Source organism: Heptranchias perlo, chromosome 14 (genome assembly GCF_035084215.1).
Source record: "Heptranchias perlo isolate sHepPer1 chromosome 14, sHepPer1.hap1, whole genome shotgun sequence".
Taxonomy (NCBI): domain Eukaryota; kingdom Metazoa; phylum Chordata; class Chondrichthyes; order Hexanchiformes; family Hexanchidae; genus Heptranchias; species Heptranchias perlo.
The window spans coordinates 9139797-9160014 of record NC_090338.1 but is presented as its reverse complement, the minus strand read 5'-3'; the positions used below and the strand labels follow the sequence as shown (position 1 = coordinate 9160014).

General features: G+C 40.6%; 1 protein-coding gene across 1 annotated transcript; it reads right to left on the bottom strand.

Annotated features, from left to right (window-relative positions):
• Window positions 1-5466: 5466 nt before the first annotated feature.
• LOC137332641 (protocadherin beta-14-like) lies at window positions 5467-18480 on the bottom strand. The gene is made up of 3 exons (XM_067996600.1): window positions 16018-18480; window positions 6711-6910; window positions 5467-5896 (listed from the first exon to the last, which is right to left on the bottom strand). Exons 1-3 carry the CDS (start codon window positions 18478-18480, stop codon window positions 5467-5469), a joined length of 3093 nt encoding a protein of 1030 aa, XP_067852701.1.
• Window positions 18481-20218: the final 1738 nt, after the last annotated feature.

Genomic DNA, 20218 nt, shown 5'->3' with positions numbered 1-20218 from the left:
CAAAAGGGAAAATATCTGTGCGCAACTTCAGGAAATATTCTGGGAAATTCACAAAATATCCCACGAAACAAAGCAGAAATTAAAATAATGTATTTCGACAAAACATTGGCTCCCCAAGTCGTCCAAACAAAACTATGAAAATCAGTATAATGTCCGTTGAACAAATATTCTCACTTGACATATATTTCGCATCTTGTCATTGCAACCAGTTGAAAATAATGCTTATATTATTGCTAGTGATTTCATATATAAGCCCATTAATAACCAAGTGTTGCATATGAGCAACTTATCAAGGCAAACCAACATGCTCAAAGGTAATTAACTCTTATTAACAGAATTATGTCACTAACTTGTGATATGCCAAGGAAATTTTATCACCGTGCCTTCAAAAAGTTCAGGAAAGGAATAACGTTCTGAGAGCTTTGCTCGATCCACAGGTGACAAAGTAGAAAATGGCCTCATGTCAAGCGTTACTGGACATGGTTACACAAGTTGAATAAGTCAATGGCAATTCGCTAAACATCTAGGTATTAATTCTATATAAAGAAACGTGCTGTTATAACTTTTATTAATATATTTTCTATTAAAAGGGCATTGAGGATCTGACAAATAAATGTATATTTTTTTTTCTGGTTCATTTTTCATGTTTTTTACTTATTTGTATTTCCTCATACTAGGTAGCATTCTATTCAATCAAAGCTCCATAGTACTCCAACTGTGATCTTATTAACGTTTTATCCTTTGGCTTTTATATTTTCTACCTTTTGTGATAAAGCTAAGGATTCATTATTTTTAACAGCCTTATCAATCTGAGGTATCCTGTGAATCTGTAATCCCAAATCTCTCTGCTCTTCTACTGCACTGAGCCTACTTACATTCAAAGCACAATCACCGATGTAGTTTTTTGCTTACTGACATTAAATTCCACCTGCCACGTGTTTGCCCATTCCCCATTTTGTCAATGTCCCTTTCCTGCTTCCTTTGGTCTTCTAAAGAATTAACTATACCTCCTATTTCGAGAACTCTTGTTTAATAAATATAATAGTTGTTTTGAAGAAGTGCCCGATTGGATAGATAAGAGGAATGAAGTAGATGTAGTGCATATAGATTTTCAGAAGGCTTTTGATACGATGTCTCACAAGAACCTTATTAGAAAAAGTCAGCCGTATGGTATGAGGGAAATTAGCACCATGATAGAAAATTAATTGACAGACAGGAAACAAAGAATTACGTAAACGGGTATTGCTTAGACTGAAGAAGGGTTGGAAGCTGTGTACGCAGGGGTCAGTGCTAAGTCCATTTCGGTTTATGTTACATGTAAATGATTTGTACTTGGGTATATGGACCAACATCTCAACAATTGCTGACAAAACAAAAGTAGGACGTTTGACAAGCAGTAAGATGAACTGTAAATTACGTCAGGAATAGACAGGTTAGTGGAAAGCACAGCCAGATATCAGATGTAATTTAACGTGGCTAAGTGTAAGGTAATACATTTTTGTAGGAAAGTCAAGGAACAGGAGCATACATTCAATGGAAATACGTTGAATGGCGCGGATTAACAGAGAACCGGGTGGGGGTTCAAGTGCATAATTCCGTGAAAGTGAGTACAGATAGATAAAACATGAGTTGGCCAGCAGCATAGAATATTTAAGACGGAAATGAGAAGGAATTTCTTCTCCCAGAGGGTCGTGAATCTTTGGAATTCTTTACCCCAAAAAGCTGTGGAGGTTGAGTCATTGAATACATTCAAGGCTGAGTTAGACAAATTTTTCATCAGCAAGCGAATCAAAGAATATGGGGAAAAGGCGGGAAAGTGGTGTTGAGGTAAAAATCAGATCAGCCATGATTTCATTGAATGGAGGAGCAGGCTCGAGGGGCCGAATGGCCTACTCCTGCTCCTATCTTTTATGAGAGCACGGAAATAACGATGAATTTGTACAAAAGATTGATTAATTCACAGTTGGAATTCAGTAGTTTGGGCGACCTATGTCAGAATGGCCTTTAAAGACATAAAGAACGTACAACGTCGATTCGCCAAGATTGTGTCAAGGATGGGTAACTATAGTTATAAGAGCGAGTTGAGATATTGGGCTATTTCCACTGAAGCAGAGATTGCCATCAGGCGATTTAATAGTGTTTTCCTCTCTAATTTATGAAGCATTTTGATAGTGAATAGGAAGAGATTACTTCCTAGGTTTGGAGAGTCACTGCCGATGGGTTAATTTTTTTAAATCACTAAAGGTGAGAGGTTGAGGAGGTTTCTTTACACAGAATACTGTTGTAGCACGGAATGCGTGGCAACTAGGAGTGGTTGAAGCAGATATTGCATTTTTAAAGATAATGGATAAGTATTTGAAGCAAGTAGAAATTACAAAGAGTAGGGCAATGGTATTAATTTTGGATTACTTTTGCAAAGAGCTGGCAACCAATTTTGGGACAAATGGGCTCCTTCTGTGCTCTATGTTGCTCTGTCTAAGGAGCCCTGTTCCATTTTGCTCTGCATATGATTCAAGTATAGTGAAAGCTGCAGTGTTTCCTAGCAGGAGGGATCAGTGACACTTTGGCGGTCTCTGGCTCCGGATGCAGTTAACAGTAGAGCATTAGAGATGGCCTGGGCATACTTAATGTGCCCACCTTGTTATGTCACAGTTAAATAGATAAAATGGTACACGATTATATAAAAAAAGACAGTTGCCTAAGTTATCTCAGTGAAGAAAAAGGCCAACAAGAAAATAATTATGCTGTTGCCGTATGTATTATTTAGATATTGTGATTAAGGATTTTGAGTATCTGATATTCACACTGATTAACAGAATTGGGAAATAACCCACGCACTAACAACAATGAATTGACGAGTACAAAATAATCACCCAGAGATGTATCTTGTAACTTGAACAAGAAATACTCTTAAAAATGTAAAATCATCAGCCAATTACCCACAAAAATCCACATAATCCACACTTTCTCATTTGTGAACTACAACTGTCAGATATCTGGTGTCAAGTATTTCTTTCGTCATTTTGAACTGCTATTAATAACCAGTGTAAGGAATCTTACAACACCAGGTTATAGTCCAACAAATTTATTTTAAAATCACAAGCTTTCGGAGATTATCTCCTTTTCTTCACTGAGATAACTTAGGCAACTGTCTTTTTTTATATAATCGTGTACCATTTTATCTATTTAACTGTGACATAACAAGGTGGGCACATTAAGTATGCCCAGGCCATCTCTAATGCTCTACTGTTAACTGCATCCGGAGCCAGAGACCGCCAAAGTGTCACTGATCCCTCCTGCTAGGAAACACTGCAGCTTTCACTATACTTGAATCATATGCAGAGCAAAATGGAACAGGGCTCCTTAGACATTAATAACCAGGAGTAATATCCAAAAAAGCTCAGCAGCTGTTACCAATATCTACGGGGGAATAAACGAATTTCTAGAAATCCATTTGTATATTATCACAGTACATGCTTCTGTTATTAGAAATAAAAATGTTATTTTTTAAATGTAATAGACAGCAAGTAAATCAGCATCTAAGAAGAGAAAAGATGAGCTAACGTTATCTAAATTTCCGTAAGTCCCAAAACAAATGCTAGTTGATGAATTAGTTATATAACCCAGTTTGTACAAATTAGTGACCGTTCTATATCAAATCGTCCTAAGCGAATACAGTTATTTTTCTCAACGTAGTAAGGACAGGGGATATCTCCATAATAAGTTCCAAGGATCTTTTGTAACTTGTACAAATAGTGATTCAGAAGATAAATAAACGTGCGTAAATATACATATTTGTGGTAGTAAACATGTGTGAATATGCAAAACTAATTTATATTCACCACCTTTAGAAGTGGCTGGATTATTACTGTGCACATGTGCCGAAAAACAATTTGACAACATCTTGAAAATGCAAATGCAAGTTTAGTAAAGTGTCTCTTTATACCCTGAGAAGAAAAATGACTTTTGATCTTAGAAGCAGGATAATTTAATAAGATTGCCTGCCTGAAAAAATGTTATTTTTTTAGAAATCCTGTATATAGGGTCCATATTAAGATAATATGTTAACATAAGTTGAAGTATGAAACATTCCATTGTATTCGGCCTGACAGCACATCATCCTACGAGTAGTGGACATTGTGGCATGTTTTTCTGTATGTTATAGATATGAAAGCAAGTAGAAATTTAAATTCCGATAAATCTTTTTTTTTGATGCCATAAACCTTATGCCGTTTAACTCCAGACAAGTTACATTAATGTAAAGGAACAGTTTAAGTTTCAACGTGCCGACTCCTTGATAGTAAATATACAACTCTGGAAAGGCATAATATTTGGGCCAGCACACTACAGAGAAAATATCTTACTATTTTCCTGTGTAGCCCGTTAAGAAAAATGTTATGATTTATGATTGCACAAGAAAGGTTAACATATCGTACCTCTTGAGATTCTAACAGGTATACTAGGATTGCGTGCAGTTTCATCCAGACTTTATATAACTAACAAAATAATAATTTGTTATCAATGAATTTATGCATTCAAGCCATGTAGTCAGCCAATATCAGTTTCCTAGAAGTAAAGGGAATTAGGGGTTATGGGGAGCGGGCAGGAAATTGGACATGAAGCTGAGTTCGGATCGGTCAATGCCCTGTGGGTGGCGGAGAGGGCCCAGGGGCTATGTGGCCGGGTCCTGCTCCGACTTCTTGTGTTCTTTAGATTTGTGGTTGGGATCAGATCAGCCATGATCTTATTGAATGGCGGAGCAGGCTCGAGGGGCCGATTGGCCTACTCCTGCTCCAATTTCTTATGTTCTTATGTTCTTATTATAGTTTAGTTGAACAGTGTAGGCGGAGTAATTCAATAAGCTCACAAATTACCATTGTCACTTTAAACTGATTGAGGAGTATAGGCTCATAGAACTATAAACTCGTAAGGCATATCTCACCTCAGGGAACTCAGTGGTTTTGTTAATCCTAGAATGTGTTCTGTGTCCATTTTCCTCAGCTACGCATGCGCCAGTCTTCATATGAATCTTGGGTGCCGTTGACCCATTTAGGCTTAGATACATTAATTCATTCATGATTGAATCTGAAGATGGGCGCACTTCATAGCGCAATTTTTGAGGAAGAGTCTCGTTGCCTGTATAATGTGGTGGCATTGGAAGGTTTATACTAGCTTTTTGTGAATCTCTGGACATATGGCAGAATAGCTTGGCACAAGAGCAAAAAATAACCGTTAATTCCATGTGCAATTTTGTGAAACTTAAAGGTAAAGATGACAGTAACCGCGAGAAAAACGAGCGAAATTATGGAAAAAATATGATTAAATAAAGGCGTAAATCAGGTGTCCATGGTCCAGAGTTCCCCAACATACAAACATTGGGTGCAGTTTCTATATGACTGTCTGACACTGACAAATCGATAATGACTGTGGATGAAAGTGAAGGTTTTCCATTGTTCCTCACCAAAATTACGAGGTTTTTTTGAGCAAATCGATGATCCCAAAGCGGCGGATAGTCCAGATGTGTCCCGTTCCCAGACTTTCATCAATGGGCTGTAGAAATTGGTAGTGAAGTTTAGCGTTCTGACCAGAATCAGCATCTGTCGCTGTCACCTTAGCAACCAAGTAACCTGGATCCGCAGATCTGGGCATTGTCTCCTCTGCTACGGAACCTCTATTTGACAAGGGCGATAGGATCACAGGGGCGTTTTTATTCTGATCTACGATGATCATATTCACAGTTACGTAGCTGTTGAGCCGAGGGGATCCAGTATCCATAATATCCAGAAAGACTTGAACATTTTTCAGTTGCTCGTAATCAAAAGAGCGCTGCGCAAACATCATACCATTGGCTGAAATGATTGTGAAGAAAGTTGGCGCAGGCATGCCATGCACCAGACTGTCCAGAATGGAATAAGAAAGAAGGCCATTTTGACTCAAATCTGGATTAAATGCTGTTACCGAACCAATAGACTTACCAACATCGTTATTTTCTGTCACACACGTAGTAAATTAAGACTGCGTAAAGCGGGCACGCTATCGTTTATATCTAACACCTGAGTTGAGTTTGTGAGTTGAGAGTGGAGTAGAGCCTGCATCCCAACATACAATGGTAATATTGTACTCAGTTACCTTTTCACGATCTAGGTGGCCATCAGTGATCACTGTGGTAGTTATTAAAGGAGCTATCAAGCTTAAAGGCACTGTTTCTGGCAACGTAACAGTTAACATTTCCCCTCTCTTCTGATTCGAGGTCCGTTACTTTTAAAAGAGTTACTGTGCTTCCCAAATGTGTGCGCTCTGATCGAACTGGATGCGGATATTATCTTTACTTCAGGTGCGCTATCATTATTGTCAGCAACCTTTAACAATTTTAGAGTATACTGGCTTAGCGGCTGGGCTTCTGTCCTAAGCTTGTAGGAAAATCTCATAATTCTGTTCCTCTTCAAAATCAACTATGCCAGTTACTTAAATTTCTCCGGATCTGGAGTCCAGACTAAAAGGGCACTGCACTTTATCTGGAGTGTACTCCCTGAAAGAATAGGTTACCACACCATTTAGTCCACCGTCCAAATCCACGGCATTTAGCTTTACCACTAAAGATCCTTTTGGTAGGTTTTCTGCAATGACGATTTGATAGATGCTCTGTTCGAAAATCGTTTTATTGTCGCTTATATTTAAAAATGCTAATAATAATCTGGGTTGTTCCTGACCTCACAGGCGTTTCTCCATCAATCGCAGTCAAGGTTGACTGCTGGATTGGTTGATGTTCCCGGTCTAGAGGTCGTTCAAGGACTAACTCGGCGGTCACAGTTTGTTCGCCGTCCGTTTGTAGTTCCAAAGTGAAGTGTTCATTTTTGCTGAGCTGGTAAGTATGGACTCTGTTGGTCCCGGCTTCCGGCTCATGTGCGCTCTTTGTGGGAAACGCTCACCAGTCGAGGCAAATTCCAAGATTCCTAAACAAAATTCATTCCTCTCGAATACAGGCGAGTTGGCATTTATGTTGCTAATCTCAACTTCAATACGATCTACCTTTAGCGGATTTTATATCACTGCCTCTAAAAGCAACACATAGCCGAGGCTGTACGCAAAAAGCTGTTCCCTGTCTATTTTTTCATTTGTGAGTAATATTCCATTTTTAAGTTCACGTCCACATACTTCTTCTTGTATTCAGACGCAGTGGATAGCTGACTTACATCTAAGTCCAGGTCCTGAGAAATATTTCCAACAAAGGCACCAAGCTCCAATTCTTCAGAGATTGAACAACGAATATTTCTATAAACTGAGACCGAAATGCAGAGGAGTATAATTTTTTTTTAAATCGCCATTGTGGCATCAGGCAATTTAGCAGGTCGGCCATCACGGGACCAAACTACCGTAAATACAACTGCTCGATGTGTCCATAATTTACGGCATTTAGTATTATTTCAAGCAGATAATTATTGATTACCTTGCTTTTTCAGATGAAGAACAACACTTAGGCTGCAAGGATTAGAATCGCCCAATATTATTTCTACGGTTCCCCTTAGAATTCCCTACGCCTATTCTCCTACGTAACTGGGAAATATGGAATAGTGCGTGCTATGGGTTCTGGGTGCTGCTTAATGTTTGGTGTTGGGGGAGTGGTGATGGATCTCTAGCCGTATTTCTTCACCTCATTGGTAGACTGCGACACAAAAAGACTCAACCAATAATAACAACAAGCACTTTTAAAGCAAAGGTGCCTTCTTTGAAACACGATTAGGATGACTTGGCATATTTATCGTTGTGCAACTTTAATTGATGCTGCACTTTTATTTGTCATACAATTCATTTTCGTGGCTTATTTATGAAACAAATTTGATGTGGAACTTAGCACAGATTTTAACAGAAACATCTGCATAAAATGTTGAATTAAACAACTTTCTTGGGTGGCAGGTTGTGTATTTCTTTCAATGAAACGGTGAATACGTCAACGAAAACAAGATTAACTGGATGCGGAAACATCAAGGCAAAGAAACAAAAGATGGGTCTAGACGAGCTGTAAATGGCAACAGCAGAACTATTTCCAGCATCTGCTGTACGAAAAAACGGGAGCAGTGGTTATGACCTGAAGGTTGTAAAGTGCCTATTCAAAATATGGTGCGCTGTTCCTCAAGCTTCCGTTGGGCTTTATTGGAACAGTGTAGGAGGCCGGGGACAGAGAAGTCAGAGCGCTAACGGTTCTGGTGTTGCCATTTACAGCTTCTCTGGACCCATCTTTTGTTTCTTTACTTGTCCCATTACTGCTCTCCTTGCCTTACACCATCATCCCTTTTGTCATTTAATCACTCCTTCCTTCCACCCTTTCACAGACTTTCCCTTTTGTTCCTTCTTCCCCTCCCCTTCCACCCACCCCCTCCCCCACACCGCTTTCCCTGGCTCTGTACTTGCTTATAAACTGTTAAATCTTTCACTTCTTCCAGTTCTGACAAAACGTCATCGACTTGAAACGTTAACTCTGTTCCTTTCTCCACAGATGCTGCCTGACTTGCTGAGTATTTCCAGCATTTTCTGGTTTTATATTGAACCAACGTACATTTCAATATTATTAAATTGGAGCTTGTGGTTGTATTTAAGATTAAGCAGATTTATAAACCGATATAACTTTAATTTCTGCTGCTTCATTCGGCAGCTTGAGCAAAGGCCTGTTCTGTAAGAAGATTATCGTGGTTATTGATTGTTAGTTTACTTTTCTTCCTTGTTTCAGTTACGGGATTCTACATCACCTGTAGTATAACGATACAAATCCAGAATTAAACAGATAGTCTTCCCCCACTGTTAGTGTTAAGGGCTGATATAGCTCAGCGACAAAACAAATTGTTTAACAGCGTATATTTCTAGTTCATGATACACAGCAACAACTTGCATTTATATAGCGCCCTTAACGTGGTAAAACGTCCCAAGGCGCTTCACAGGAGCGTAATCAAACAAAACCGAGCCACATAAGGAGATATTAGGACAGATGACCAAAAGCTTGGTCAAAGAAGTAGGTTTTAAAGAGCGTCCTGAAGGAGGAGAGAAAGAGGCAGAGAGGTTACCTCTCTATGGAGAGAATTGCAGAGATTAGGGCCTGGGCAGCTGAAGGCAATGCTGCCAATGGTGGGGCGATGGAAATCGGGGATGCGCAAGAGGCCAGAATTGGAGGAGCACAGAGATCTCGGAGGATTGTAGGGCTAGAGGAAGTTTCAGAGATATGGTGGGGCAGGGCCATGGAGGGATTTGAAAACATGGATGAGAATGTTAAAATCGAGGTGCTGCCGGGTTGGGGCCAAATGTAGATTGGCGAGCACAGGCATGATGGCTGAACAGGACTTGGTGCGAATTAGGAGATAGGCAGCAGAGCTTTGGATGAGCTCAAGTTTACAAGGGGTGCAAGGCGGGAGGCCAGCCAGGAGAGCCTTGGCTCAGTGGTAGCACTCATACCTCACACTCCAGAAACTTGAGCACATAATCCATGCTGGCACAATACAGTGCAGAGGGATTGCTGCACTATTGGAGCTGCCATCTTTCAGATGAGATGCTGAACCGAGGCTCTGTCTGCCTTCTCAGCTGGACAGAAAAGATCTCATGGCACTATTGGGACAAGATCAGGAGAGTTCTCCCCCCGTGTCCTGGCCAATATTTCTCCCTTAATCAGTATCAATAAAACAGATTATCTCATCATTATCACATTGCTGTTTGTGGGAACTTGATATGCGCAAATTGGCTGCCACATTTCTCTACATTATAACATAAGAACATAAGAACATAACAAATAGGAGCAGGAGTAGGCCACTCGGCCCTTTGAGCCTACTCCACCATTTAATCAGATCGTCGCTGATCTTTGGCCTCAACTCCACATTCCTGCCTGATCCCCATACCCCTTGATTCCCCAGAGTCCAAAAATCTATCTCTCTCAGCCTTGAATATATTCAATGACTCAGCATCCACAGCCCTCTGGGGTAGAGAATTCCAAAGATTTACAACTTCCTGCGTGAAGAAATTCCTCCTCATCTCAGTCTTGAATGTCCAAACCCTGTATCCTACGATTATGCCCTCTAGTTCTAGACTCTAGCCAGGGAAAACAATCTCTCAGCATCTACTCTGCAAGCCCCCTCATAATCTTATATGTTTCAGTGAGATCACTTCTCATTCTTCTGAACTCCAGAGAGTATAGGCCCATTCTACTCAAACTCTCCCCATAGGACAACCGTCTCATCCCAGGAATTAAGCTAGTGAAACTTCGTTGCACTGCCTCCAAGGCAAATACATCCTTCCTTAGATAAGGAGACCAAAACTGTACGCAGTACTCCAGGTGAGATCTCACCAAAGCCCTGTACAACTGGAGTAAGACTTCCTTGCTCCTGTACACCGACCCCCTTGCAATAAAGGCCAACATGCCATTTGCTTTCCTAATTGCCTAATGTACCTGCATCCTAACTGTTTGTGTTTCTTGTACGAGGACACCCAAATCTCTCTGAACACCAACATTTAATAGTTTCTCACCATTTAACAAACATTCTGTTTTTCTATTCTTCCTACCAAAGTGAATAGCCTCACATTTCCCCACATTATACTCCATCTGCCACCTTCTTGCCCACAGACTTAATCTGTCTATATCTCTTTGCAGGCTCTTTGTGTCCTCCTCACAGCTTGCTTTCTCACCTAGCTTTGTATCATCAGCAAACGTGGATACATTACAATTGGTCCCTTCATCTAAGTCATTGTAAATAACTGAAGCCCGTGCATGATCCTTGCGGCACCACACTAGTTACAGCCTGCCAACCTGAGAATGACGCATTTATCCCTACTCTTTGTTTTCTGCCCTTAAACCAATGCTCTATCCCTGCTAATATATTTACCTCAACCCCATGAGCCCCTACCTTGCGTAACAACCTTTTATGTGGCACCTTATCGAATGCCCTTTGAAAATCCAAATATACTACATCCACTGGTTCCCCTTTATCTACCCTGCTAGTTACAGCCTCAAAAACTCTATTGAATTCGACAAACACGATTTCCCTTTAATAAAACCATGTTGACTCTGCCTAATCATATTGTGATTTCCTAAGTACCTTGTTACCACTCCTTAATAATGGATTCCAGCATTTCCCCGACGACAAATGTCGGGATAACTGGCCTGTAGTTCTCTGTTTTCTCTCTCCCTCCCTTCTTGAATAGCGAGGTAACATTTGCTACCTTCCAGTCCACTGGGACCGTTCCAGAGTCTAGAGCATTTTGGAAGATCATAAACAGTGCATCCACCGTCTCTGGAGCCAGCTCTTTTAGGATGTACAACAGTGACTACACGCAAAAGTACTTTATTGGCTGTAAAACACTTGGAGACATTCCAAGGAAACAGGCAAATGCGAAGAGTTGGACTGCTCGTTAGTTGTGTGCACAGGGAAGATACCCTACCATTGGAACCTTATTTAATCCAAAGCATAAATCTGAATGATTAAAAACATAACCGGGAAGGGATGGGCAGCAATGGTTATGAAAACTGCTTCAGCATCATCCGGAATACTGTGTACAGCTTTAGTCATTGCACTACTGTGGAAAGATTCTGCGTTTTCAGAGGTTGAAGAAAAAGAGAAATTAAATTGATAAGGTTATTAGGCATCGAAAACTGCGAAAACCGAGAATGCTTACACTGAGAAAAGGTTTGTGATACATTTGTTGACAGAACCAACAGATGTGTTAACTGGGGGCATCCACTCACATTTAGAACAGGGAATATGGTGGTGCAAAATGAAGGCCTGGGAAACATCAGGCTGCTAACACAGGAATATAAGAATGTACAGGACCGGAAAAGACCATTGCAGTCCATCTGGTCGTCGCAGGGGGTAGATCACATCGCATTACATCACAAAAGATCTTTCATCTCCCTCTGTAACCCCCACTCCCGCAGGTGTTTATTGAATTCCCTTGAATTTGCTAATACAATCGACCTTCACTGGTTATCTTGCTGGTTCATTCTATGCAGTGAACACTTTCTGCGTTAAAAAGTTGGACCTAAATTGCTTCTTCGTCCTTTCTAATCGAATTTTGAAGCTTTGCCATCATGTTGTAGAATCTGTAACCATTTTTACATTTTGGCTTTTATGGTTATATTCTTGGATCTTCAAGACTTCAGTAAGATAATCCCTGAGCCTTCTCTTGAAATTATACATTTCCAGCTTCTGCAGAACTTCTCATAATTCAGGTGCCTTGTCCCAGTGGTTAAGTCAGTCGCTATTCACTGCACCCACTGCCAGCAGCACTCTCACATTCTTCTCCTGTGACCTATCCTGTATAATAATATCATTTCTTCTTGTATTGCCACTGTCCATTATCCTTTCTCCACCTCAATACTTCGCATTTTTCTACATAGAGTTACATCTGCCACTCATCATTAAAGCTCCCCAATCTATCCCATTCAGCCAATCAAGCCTGTGCCAGCTGTTTGAAAGCGTTATCCAATTAGTCCCATTCCCTGCTTATATTTATATAATTCCCTTTTGGAAGTTACTATTAAATCTGCTTCCACCACCCTTTCAGACAGTGCATTCCAGATCATTACAACTCGCTGCATAAAAAAATGTTTCCTCATGTGGCCTATGGCTCTTTTGCCGATCATCTTAAATCTGTGACTTCTGGTTACCGACCCTTCTGATACTGGAAACCATTTCTCCTTATTTACTCTATCAAAACCGTTCAGGATTTTGAACACTTCTATCAAATCTCCCCTTAAATGTCTCTGTTCGTAGGAGAACAAGCCTAGCTTCTCCAGTGTCTCCATATAACTAAAATCCCTACATCCCTTTTACTATTCGAGTAAATCTCTTCTACACCCAACTAAGGCCTTGGTATCCTTCCTAAATCGTGGTGCCCAGAATTGAACACAACAGTCCAGCTGCGGCCTAACCAGAGTTTTATAAAGGTTGAGCATAATTTCCATGCTTTTGTACTCTATGCCTCTATTAATGAAGCCCACGATCCCATATGTTTTTTTAAATAGCCTTCTCAACTTGTGTATGTGCACCCCCAGGTGTCTCTGTTCCTGCACCCTATATTGCCTCTCCTCATTCTTCCTACCAAAATGTATCATTTCACACTTCCCTGCGTTATTTTTTTTCTGCCATGTGTTTGCCCATTTCACCTGTCTGTCTATGTCCTCCTGAAGTCTTTTACTATCCTTCACATTGTTGATTACATTTCCGAGTTCCATGTCATTTGCAAACTTTGAAATTATACTCTCTATACCAAAGTACATGCTGAACCTTTTGATATTCTCAAACAGATCTGTGCTAACAATTTGGTTTAACATTGTAAAGCTCAAATGTGGGCTTATTAATATGTTCTCCAGATTGTTCCTATAGGAACATAAGAATTGCTACACAAAAAGAGACCAAGGTCCATATAGTTCGCCTGCTACTATCCTGGTAGTCACGTGATACAATAATAATAGAATTGTTGACGTATCATGGCAATCAATCTCTATCAATTAGTTTACAACAGGCTCAGACATGAGGCGAGGAAACCCTCAGTCTGGAAAGTTTTATTACAAAGTCAATGTTCTTCCCAAGTATGCTGCACTTAGCATATGTTACGCTTCGAATTAATCATATACTGTTTTCCAAAATATTATTTTTTGAATAAATCTGTTAATTTGCATTTGAATGAATCAACACGTTCTGCTTCCACGTCCCTATGAAGCATCCTCCATAGATTTACCACTCGCTCGCTGAAAGAATGTTTCCACAGATTCGTTTTGAGTACCACCCCCACCGCCCCCCCACCACCCCCACACCCTCCACACACACACACCCTTCAAATGCAGACCGTGTCATTTGGTTCTATTGGTTCCTAACTCGTACAAATTGTAATTTATAAGATTAATAAGTATATACTAAAAAACTTAGCTGTGCCAGTTAAACTATGAACAGTCACTTGTTTATAACTAGTACCTTTAGAACTGGCCAGGTATCCACATATAAAGGTGATATAAAACAGAGTTCATTTTGTATTGAAAATACGGAAGCTGCATTTTTAGCAATAATGGATTTTAATAATTCTTTCTTTCAGTGCCCATATTGGAGAAAGCCATCAAAGTTGAGAGGAAGGGATAAATCATGAAGTAATAATTTACTGAAACCAAACTTAGGCTTTTAAAACTGAAAATTGTGGATGCAGAAACAAAACTGAGGGAAATAAGAAGTTCTACAGTTTTGAGTTATTGGGAACAACTACGTTAGAGCAGGATGAATCTTGATTTCAACAAAGTAGGATTACCGGGACGAGAAAGAGCATATAAGGCAGATATTTGAAGTTTAGAAAGCACAAAAGATGAAATTTCAGAACAATGTTGACCGAAATTCTATGTATAAAATCGAAACAGTCAGGAAAGATGTGATGACGGGACAGAAAGAAAGAGGTTGGGGGTCATAGGGAGCATGGGATGGCCGATTACATTGAAATATTTTTTGTGTCCTGTCCAGCAGTGTAATAGATGTGCTAAAAGAGACTCTCCAAATAAGGGAACAGCATTCAACTTTGAACTGGCCTTGTTTTTATAGAGCGTTAAGAGCCATTGAAGCAAAAACGTTCTGTGCAAGAACAAAAAACCGTAGCCTTTTTAACGCAGTGTTTTGCGATGCTGAAGAGGTATGACGGCCATCTGAGGTCAACGGAGATTCGAAGGCAAGGAATGCTTGCGCATGAAAATGGACTAACGGTATAGCCATCAAGAATGATTGATGGCAGCTGTTTGTTAGGTCGATGAGATACATGTGGGACCTGCAGTGCGTTCTAAGACTTTCTACTTCATATATTTCATCATCACGCACTCCGCAATTTGAAACTTTAACTGTTCTATTTTTATAATGGAGCTTAATTTTCAGCAATACTGTAGTACTAAGGAAAATGCATATACCATAAAGTAAAGTCGTTTCCAGCATTTTTTTTTTGGGGGGGTGGTAATCAAAGGGAAGGAGAGGGAGCAAAAATGACCAGCGTGGGAAGATTGAAGCAGCTTTGTAATAACGCTGCAAACAAAGGGAAACTAGAAACATTTCTCTTGAAGGAAAGGTAGAGGTGACAGAACTTTAAAGGATCTAAGTCACGGCACTCATCCAAACTCATGTATGTCGAAACAGGGATATTTGGGTTATCCTGCAGAAAGCACCAGGTAACAGATTTCGCTAAATGTGAAAATGGCAGTGTATGTCTGGAGAGAGCCACAAGACTGCAACTGAAAGGGGTTGAGCCTTAACCAAAGGTGCAAGCGACAAGACCCTCAAAAAGGGCAAATGAGAAATAGTAACATACTGCATGATCCATCTCCACCACGAGTGTACCGATTGTAGATAACCAATTACGAAATAAGCACAGCAAATTAGCCCCAAAAATACAGGAAAAGGCTACCCATCCAATTAGGCACTGCAACAATTTAAATTCGACCGTGGAAGTATATCACTCCATATCAGCTATAAAAACTTCCAACTCATGCAAAAAAGAAATCAGCCAGGGAACATGAATAGGGGGCATTTTAACCAAACAAGATAAACAAATGAATATTCAATTTTAAAACACTAACACGGGCAAAGAACGAAAAGGAACGAAAAACGAGTTTACTCACAGATATCGAAGGCCGAAGGTTGCCTAACGGAATGAGAAAGGTTACTAAACCTTGGGGAGTAAAGCTAGACTTGCTACCAAGGCCTCCAAATTGGCATAACTGAACTGATAACTGGAGAACCGAAAAGATGGTGGTGGCTGGTGGGGGGAGAACTGAAGGCTAGTGATATACGAAAGAACATATTGATATATAAAAGAGCATCTTACATGTACAAGGACACAATTTATGTTCTTTGTCCCGGATCTCTGAAGTGGCATACATTCAGAACCCCAGTGGTTCAATAGATAATGGCGATAAAGGGAGCTCTGCAGGCTGAACTACTTAAAAACACCACTGATTTATTATGGGCAGCTTAAATTCATGGAGAATATATGCGCGCTGAACCTCAATATATATCTCACCTCGTGGGATTCAGTCGTTACCGCCATGATAGAATCGGATGCATTTCCATTAACACTCGCCATACATGCGCCAGTCTTGATGTTAATTGTGGGTGCGGTTGGGCCATGTAACTTCACGAACATGAAATCTTTCATGTCTGAATTCAAAGTTTGACACACATCATAGCGAAATGTTTCAGAAGCAGTCTCGTTATCTGCATAATGCGGTGGTATTGGGAGATTTATGCTAGCCTTTTCAATTCCACGCGACGAATTCCTCCACAGAAAAGAAAATGGTATCGTCCAAGAGCACCTGTGACCATTCATTGCATTCCTTCCTTTATGGACCTTTATGGAGAGGATTATAATTGGCAGTAGAAAAATGATAGAGATTGTGCCAAAAGATATGATTAAATAACGTCTTAAATCAGATGTCCATCGTCCAGGGTTCGCCAACATACCAACATTTGAAGGATTTTCTGTATCTTCATCCAACACTGTCAAATTGATGGTGGTTGTGGATGAAAGTGATGGCTTACCATTATCCCTTACCAGGATTACGATTTTTTCCCTTCGTGAGCTTTGGATCCCAAAACGCCGGATGGTCCAGATTTCTCCCGTTTCAGGGCTCACAGTAAACAGACTTTCATCGGTAGGTTGAAGTAATTGATAGTAGAGTTGAGCGTTTTGACCAGAATCAGCATCAGTGGCTGTCACCTTAGCAACTAAATAACCCGGATCAGCAGATCTGGGCATTGTCTCCTCTGCTGAGGAACCTCTATTTGACAAGGGCAATAGGATCACAGGGACATTATCATTCTGATCGACGATAATCACATTCACAGTTATAGTGCTGTTAAGCGGAGGGGATCCAGCATCCTTTACTTGCACATGGACTTGAAATTTTTTGATTTGCTCATAATCAAAAGAGCGCTGCGCAAACATCACACCATTGGCTGAACTGATCGAGGTGAACGTGGATGTAGGCATGCCATGAATAAAGGTATCCAAAATGGTGTAAGTCAAGTAAGCATTTTGATCTGAATCTGGATCAAACGCTGGCACAGAACCGATGGACTTGCCAACAGCATTATTCTCCGTCACATGCATTGTGAATGAAGGTTGCATAAAGGATGGTGTGTTGTCGTTAATATCGGAAAGTTCAATTGGGATTGTTCTGTAGCTGGAGAGCGGGGGTGAGCCAGCATCAGTACATGAAATGTTAATCTTATAGTCGGACACTTCTTCACGATCTATATCACCATCGACGACCAGTGTGTAGTAATTATTAAAAGAACTATCAAGCTTGAAGGGAGTATTTTTGCTAATGTGGCAGGTAACATCTCCCCTTTCTTCAGAGTCTCTGTCTGTTACTTTTAAAAGAGCTACCGCCGTCCCCAGGGAAGCGTTTTCTGGGATTGGACTGGACATGGAGCTCACTATAATTTCAGGGGCGTTGTCGTTAACATCTGCAATCTTTAGCAGAACTTCACAATATACTGGCGCTGCATCCGGACCTCTGTCCTTAGCTTCTACGCAAATCTGATATTCATGTGCTTCTTCGAAATCCACAGTTCCAGTTACTCTAATTTCTCCGTTTCTCGAATCCAAGCTAAATGTATTACGTACTCTGTCGGGAGTATGGTCGCTAAAAGAATATATTATTTCACCATTTTGGCCCTCGTCCATATCTAGTGCATTTAGTTTCATAATCAAAGTATCTTTTGGTACGTTTTCTGCAATGGTGATTTGATAGACGCTTTGTTCAAAAACTGGTGCATTGTCGTTTATGTCAAATACATTAATGGTGATCAGGGTGGTTCCAGATCTCTGAGGGGTGCCTCCATCAATCGCCGTCAGTGTTAACTGATGAGTGGGCTGCTGTTCTCGATCGAGAGGTCGCTGAAGGACTAACTCCGGAGCAACTATTCTTTCTCTTCGTAATTCTAAAACGAAGTGCTCATTTTGACTGATTTCGTAGGTGCGGACACTGTTAGTTCCGGCGTCCCGGTCATGCGCGTTTTGAAGCCTGAAGCGTGTTCCCGGTGATGCACTTTCTGAAATTTCCAAACGCATTTGGCTCTTTTGGAATACGGGCGGATTGTCATTTATGTCTAGAATTTCAACTTCAAAACTGTATAGCTTTAGAGGATTTTCCATCACGGCTTCCAACATCAGTACACACGTGAGCCTTTGTTCACAAAGCTGTTCCCTGTCGATTTTCTCTTTTATGAACAAAGCTCCGGTGTTTAAATTAACGTCTAGGTATTGCGTTTTATGGTCGGTTACAGTCCGAAACCTGCGAGCAGACAGTTGATTTACATCTAACCTTAGATCGTTAGCAATATTCCCAACAAAGGCACCAAGTTCTAATTCTTCAGAAATTGAATAGCGAATGTTCCCACAAACTGAATTTGAAATATATACGACTATTAAATATAAACATTGCCATTGTGACACGCAGCGATTCATGAAGGAGGCCATTTCTGTACGAATAGGAGTCAATAAATTGTACGGTATTTAGTATTGTACTGAGAACATAATTCTTCATTACCTTATTTGCCACATTAAGATCTACGTTTTGCGTCCGACGACTAGTTGTTTTGAAGAGAATAGTCAACAAGATTTATACAAATATCCTTAGTTTTCTCAAGGTCCATTTTTAGAATGAATGGAGAGTGTGGAAATGAGTCCGGCTGGTTCTCTGATGCTGCGCAGTGTTTGGTTTTGAGGGAGTGGTGCTGGATCTCCAGCTCAACATCTTCACCTCATTGGTGGACAGCGACACAAAGAGACCCGACCAATAATAGCACCAAATACTCTTAATGCAACAGTGCCTCTATTGAACACCTTCAGTATTACTGGTATAATTAACGTTGTCCAACCTTAATTCATGTTCCTACTATATTTCTTAATTAATATCTTTTGTATCATTGAAGAAGTGCACATGAAATACAAGTGAATTTAACGCGACGTGTCTGTACATACTTCCCAATTGAACAATCTTTGCTCTTCTAAATATAGGTAGTGAACAAAAAGATAATTCTTAAGAACATAAGAAATGGGAGCAGGACTAGGCCACATGGCCCATCGATCCTGCTCTGCCATTCAATCAGATCATGGCTGATCTTCGACCTCAACTCCACTTTCCTGCCCGATCTCCATAACCCGTGATTCCCCTAGAGTCCAGAAATTGGTCTATCTCAGCCTTGAATATATTCAATGACTCAGCATCCACAGCCCTCGAGGGTAACGAAATCCAAAGATTCACAACCCTCTGCGTGAAGAAATGCCTCCTCATCTCAGTCTTAAATGGCTGATCCCTTATCCTGCGACTATGCCCCCTTATTCTAGTCTCTTCAGCCATTGGAAACAACCTCTCAGCATCTACCCTGTCAAGCCCCCTCATAATCTTATATGGTTCAAATAGATCACCTCTCATTCTTCTAAACTCCAGAAAGTATAGGCCTGTTCTACTCAACCTCGCCTCATAGGACAACCCTCTCTTCCCAGGAATTAATCTGGTGAACCTTTGCTGTACCACCTGTAAGACAAGTATATCCTTCCTTAGATAAGGAAACCAAATCTGTACACAGTTCTCCAGGTGAGGTCATACGTTGCTTCAACACAACATACGTTTGATTTATTCTGATACGTTATTTTCGATATATGCTTCCATTGTTTAGTTGTTTACTTGTTTGGTTAGACATTCAATTCGGATCATGACAGAAGCATAACATGCCACAACCTTCATCTGCACATGTATGCCGGAGCTGAATGCCACATGAGAGGTAGGAATAGCTGCCCTCAACATTAAATTCACTGCTACACTCCTTCGTAAAGTCAGGAGCAGGACTCTTTACTAACGTTTCACTGTGGTCAGCTCGATTAATAACTGTTCTGACAATGAAGCAACCCATGACGAGCTGCAGCAGGAATTGGACAACACCTATGTTTGGACTGGCAAGTGGAAGGTACCATTAATGCCACATAAGTGCCAGGCAATGAACATCTCCAACAAGACAAAGCACAACCACTGCCTCCTGAACTCCTGACTCTAGGGGAATAAAGGGATATGGGGATCGGGCAGGAAAGTGGAGTTGATGTTGAAGATCAGCCATGATTTGATTGAACGGAGGAGCAGACTCCAGGGGCCTTTTGGCCTACTCCTGCTCCAATTTCTTTTGTTCTTAGGTTCTTATGAACTCATTGACACCACCAT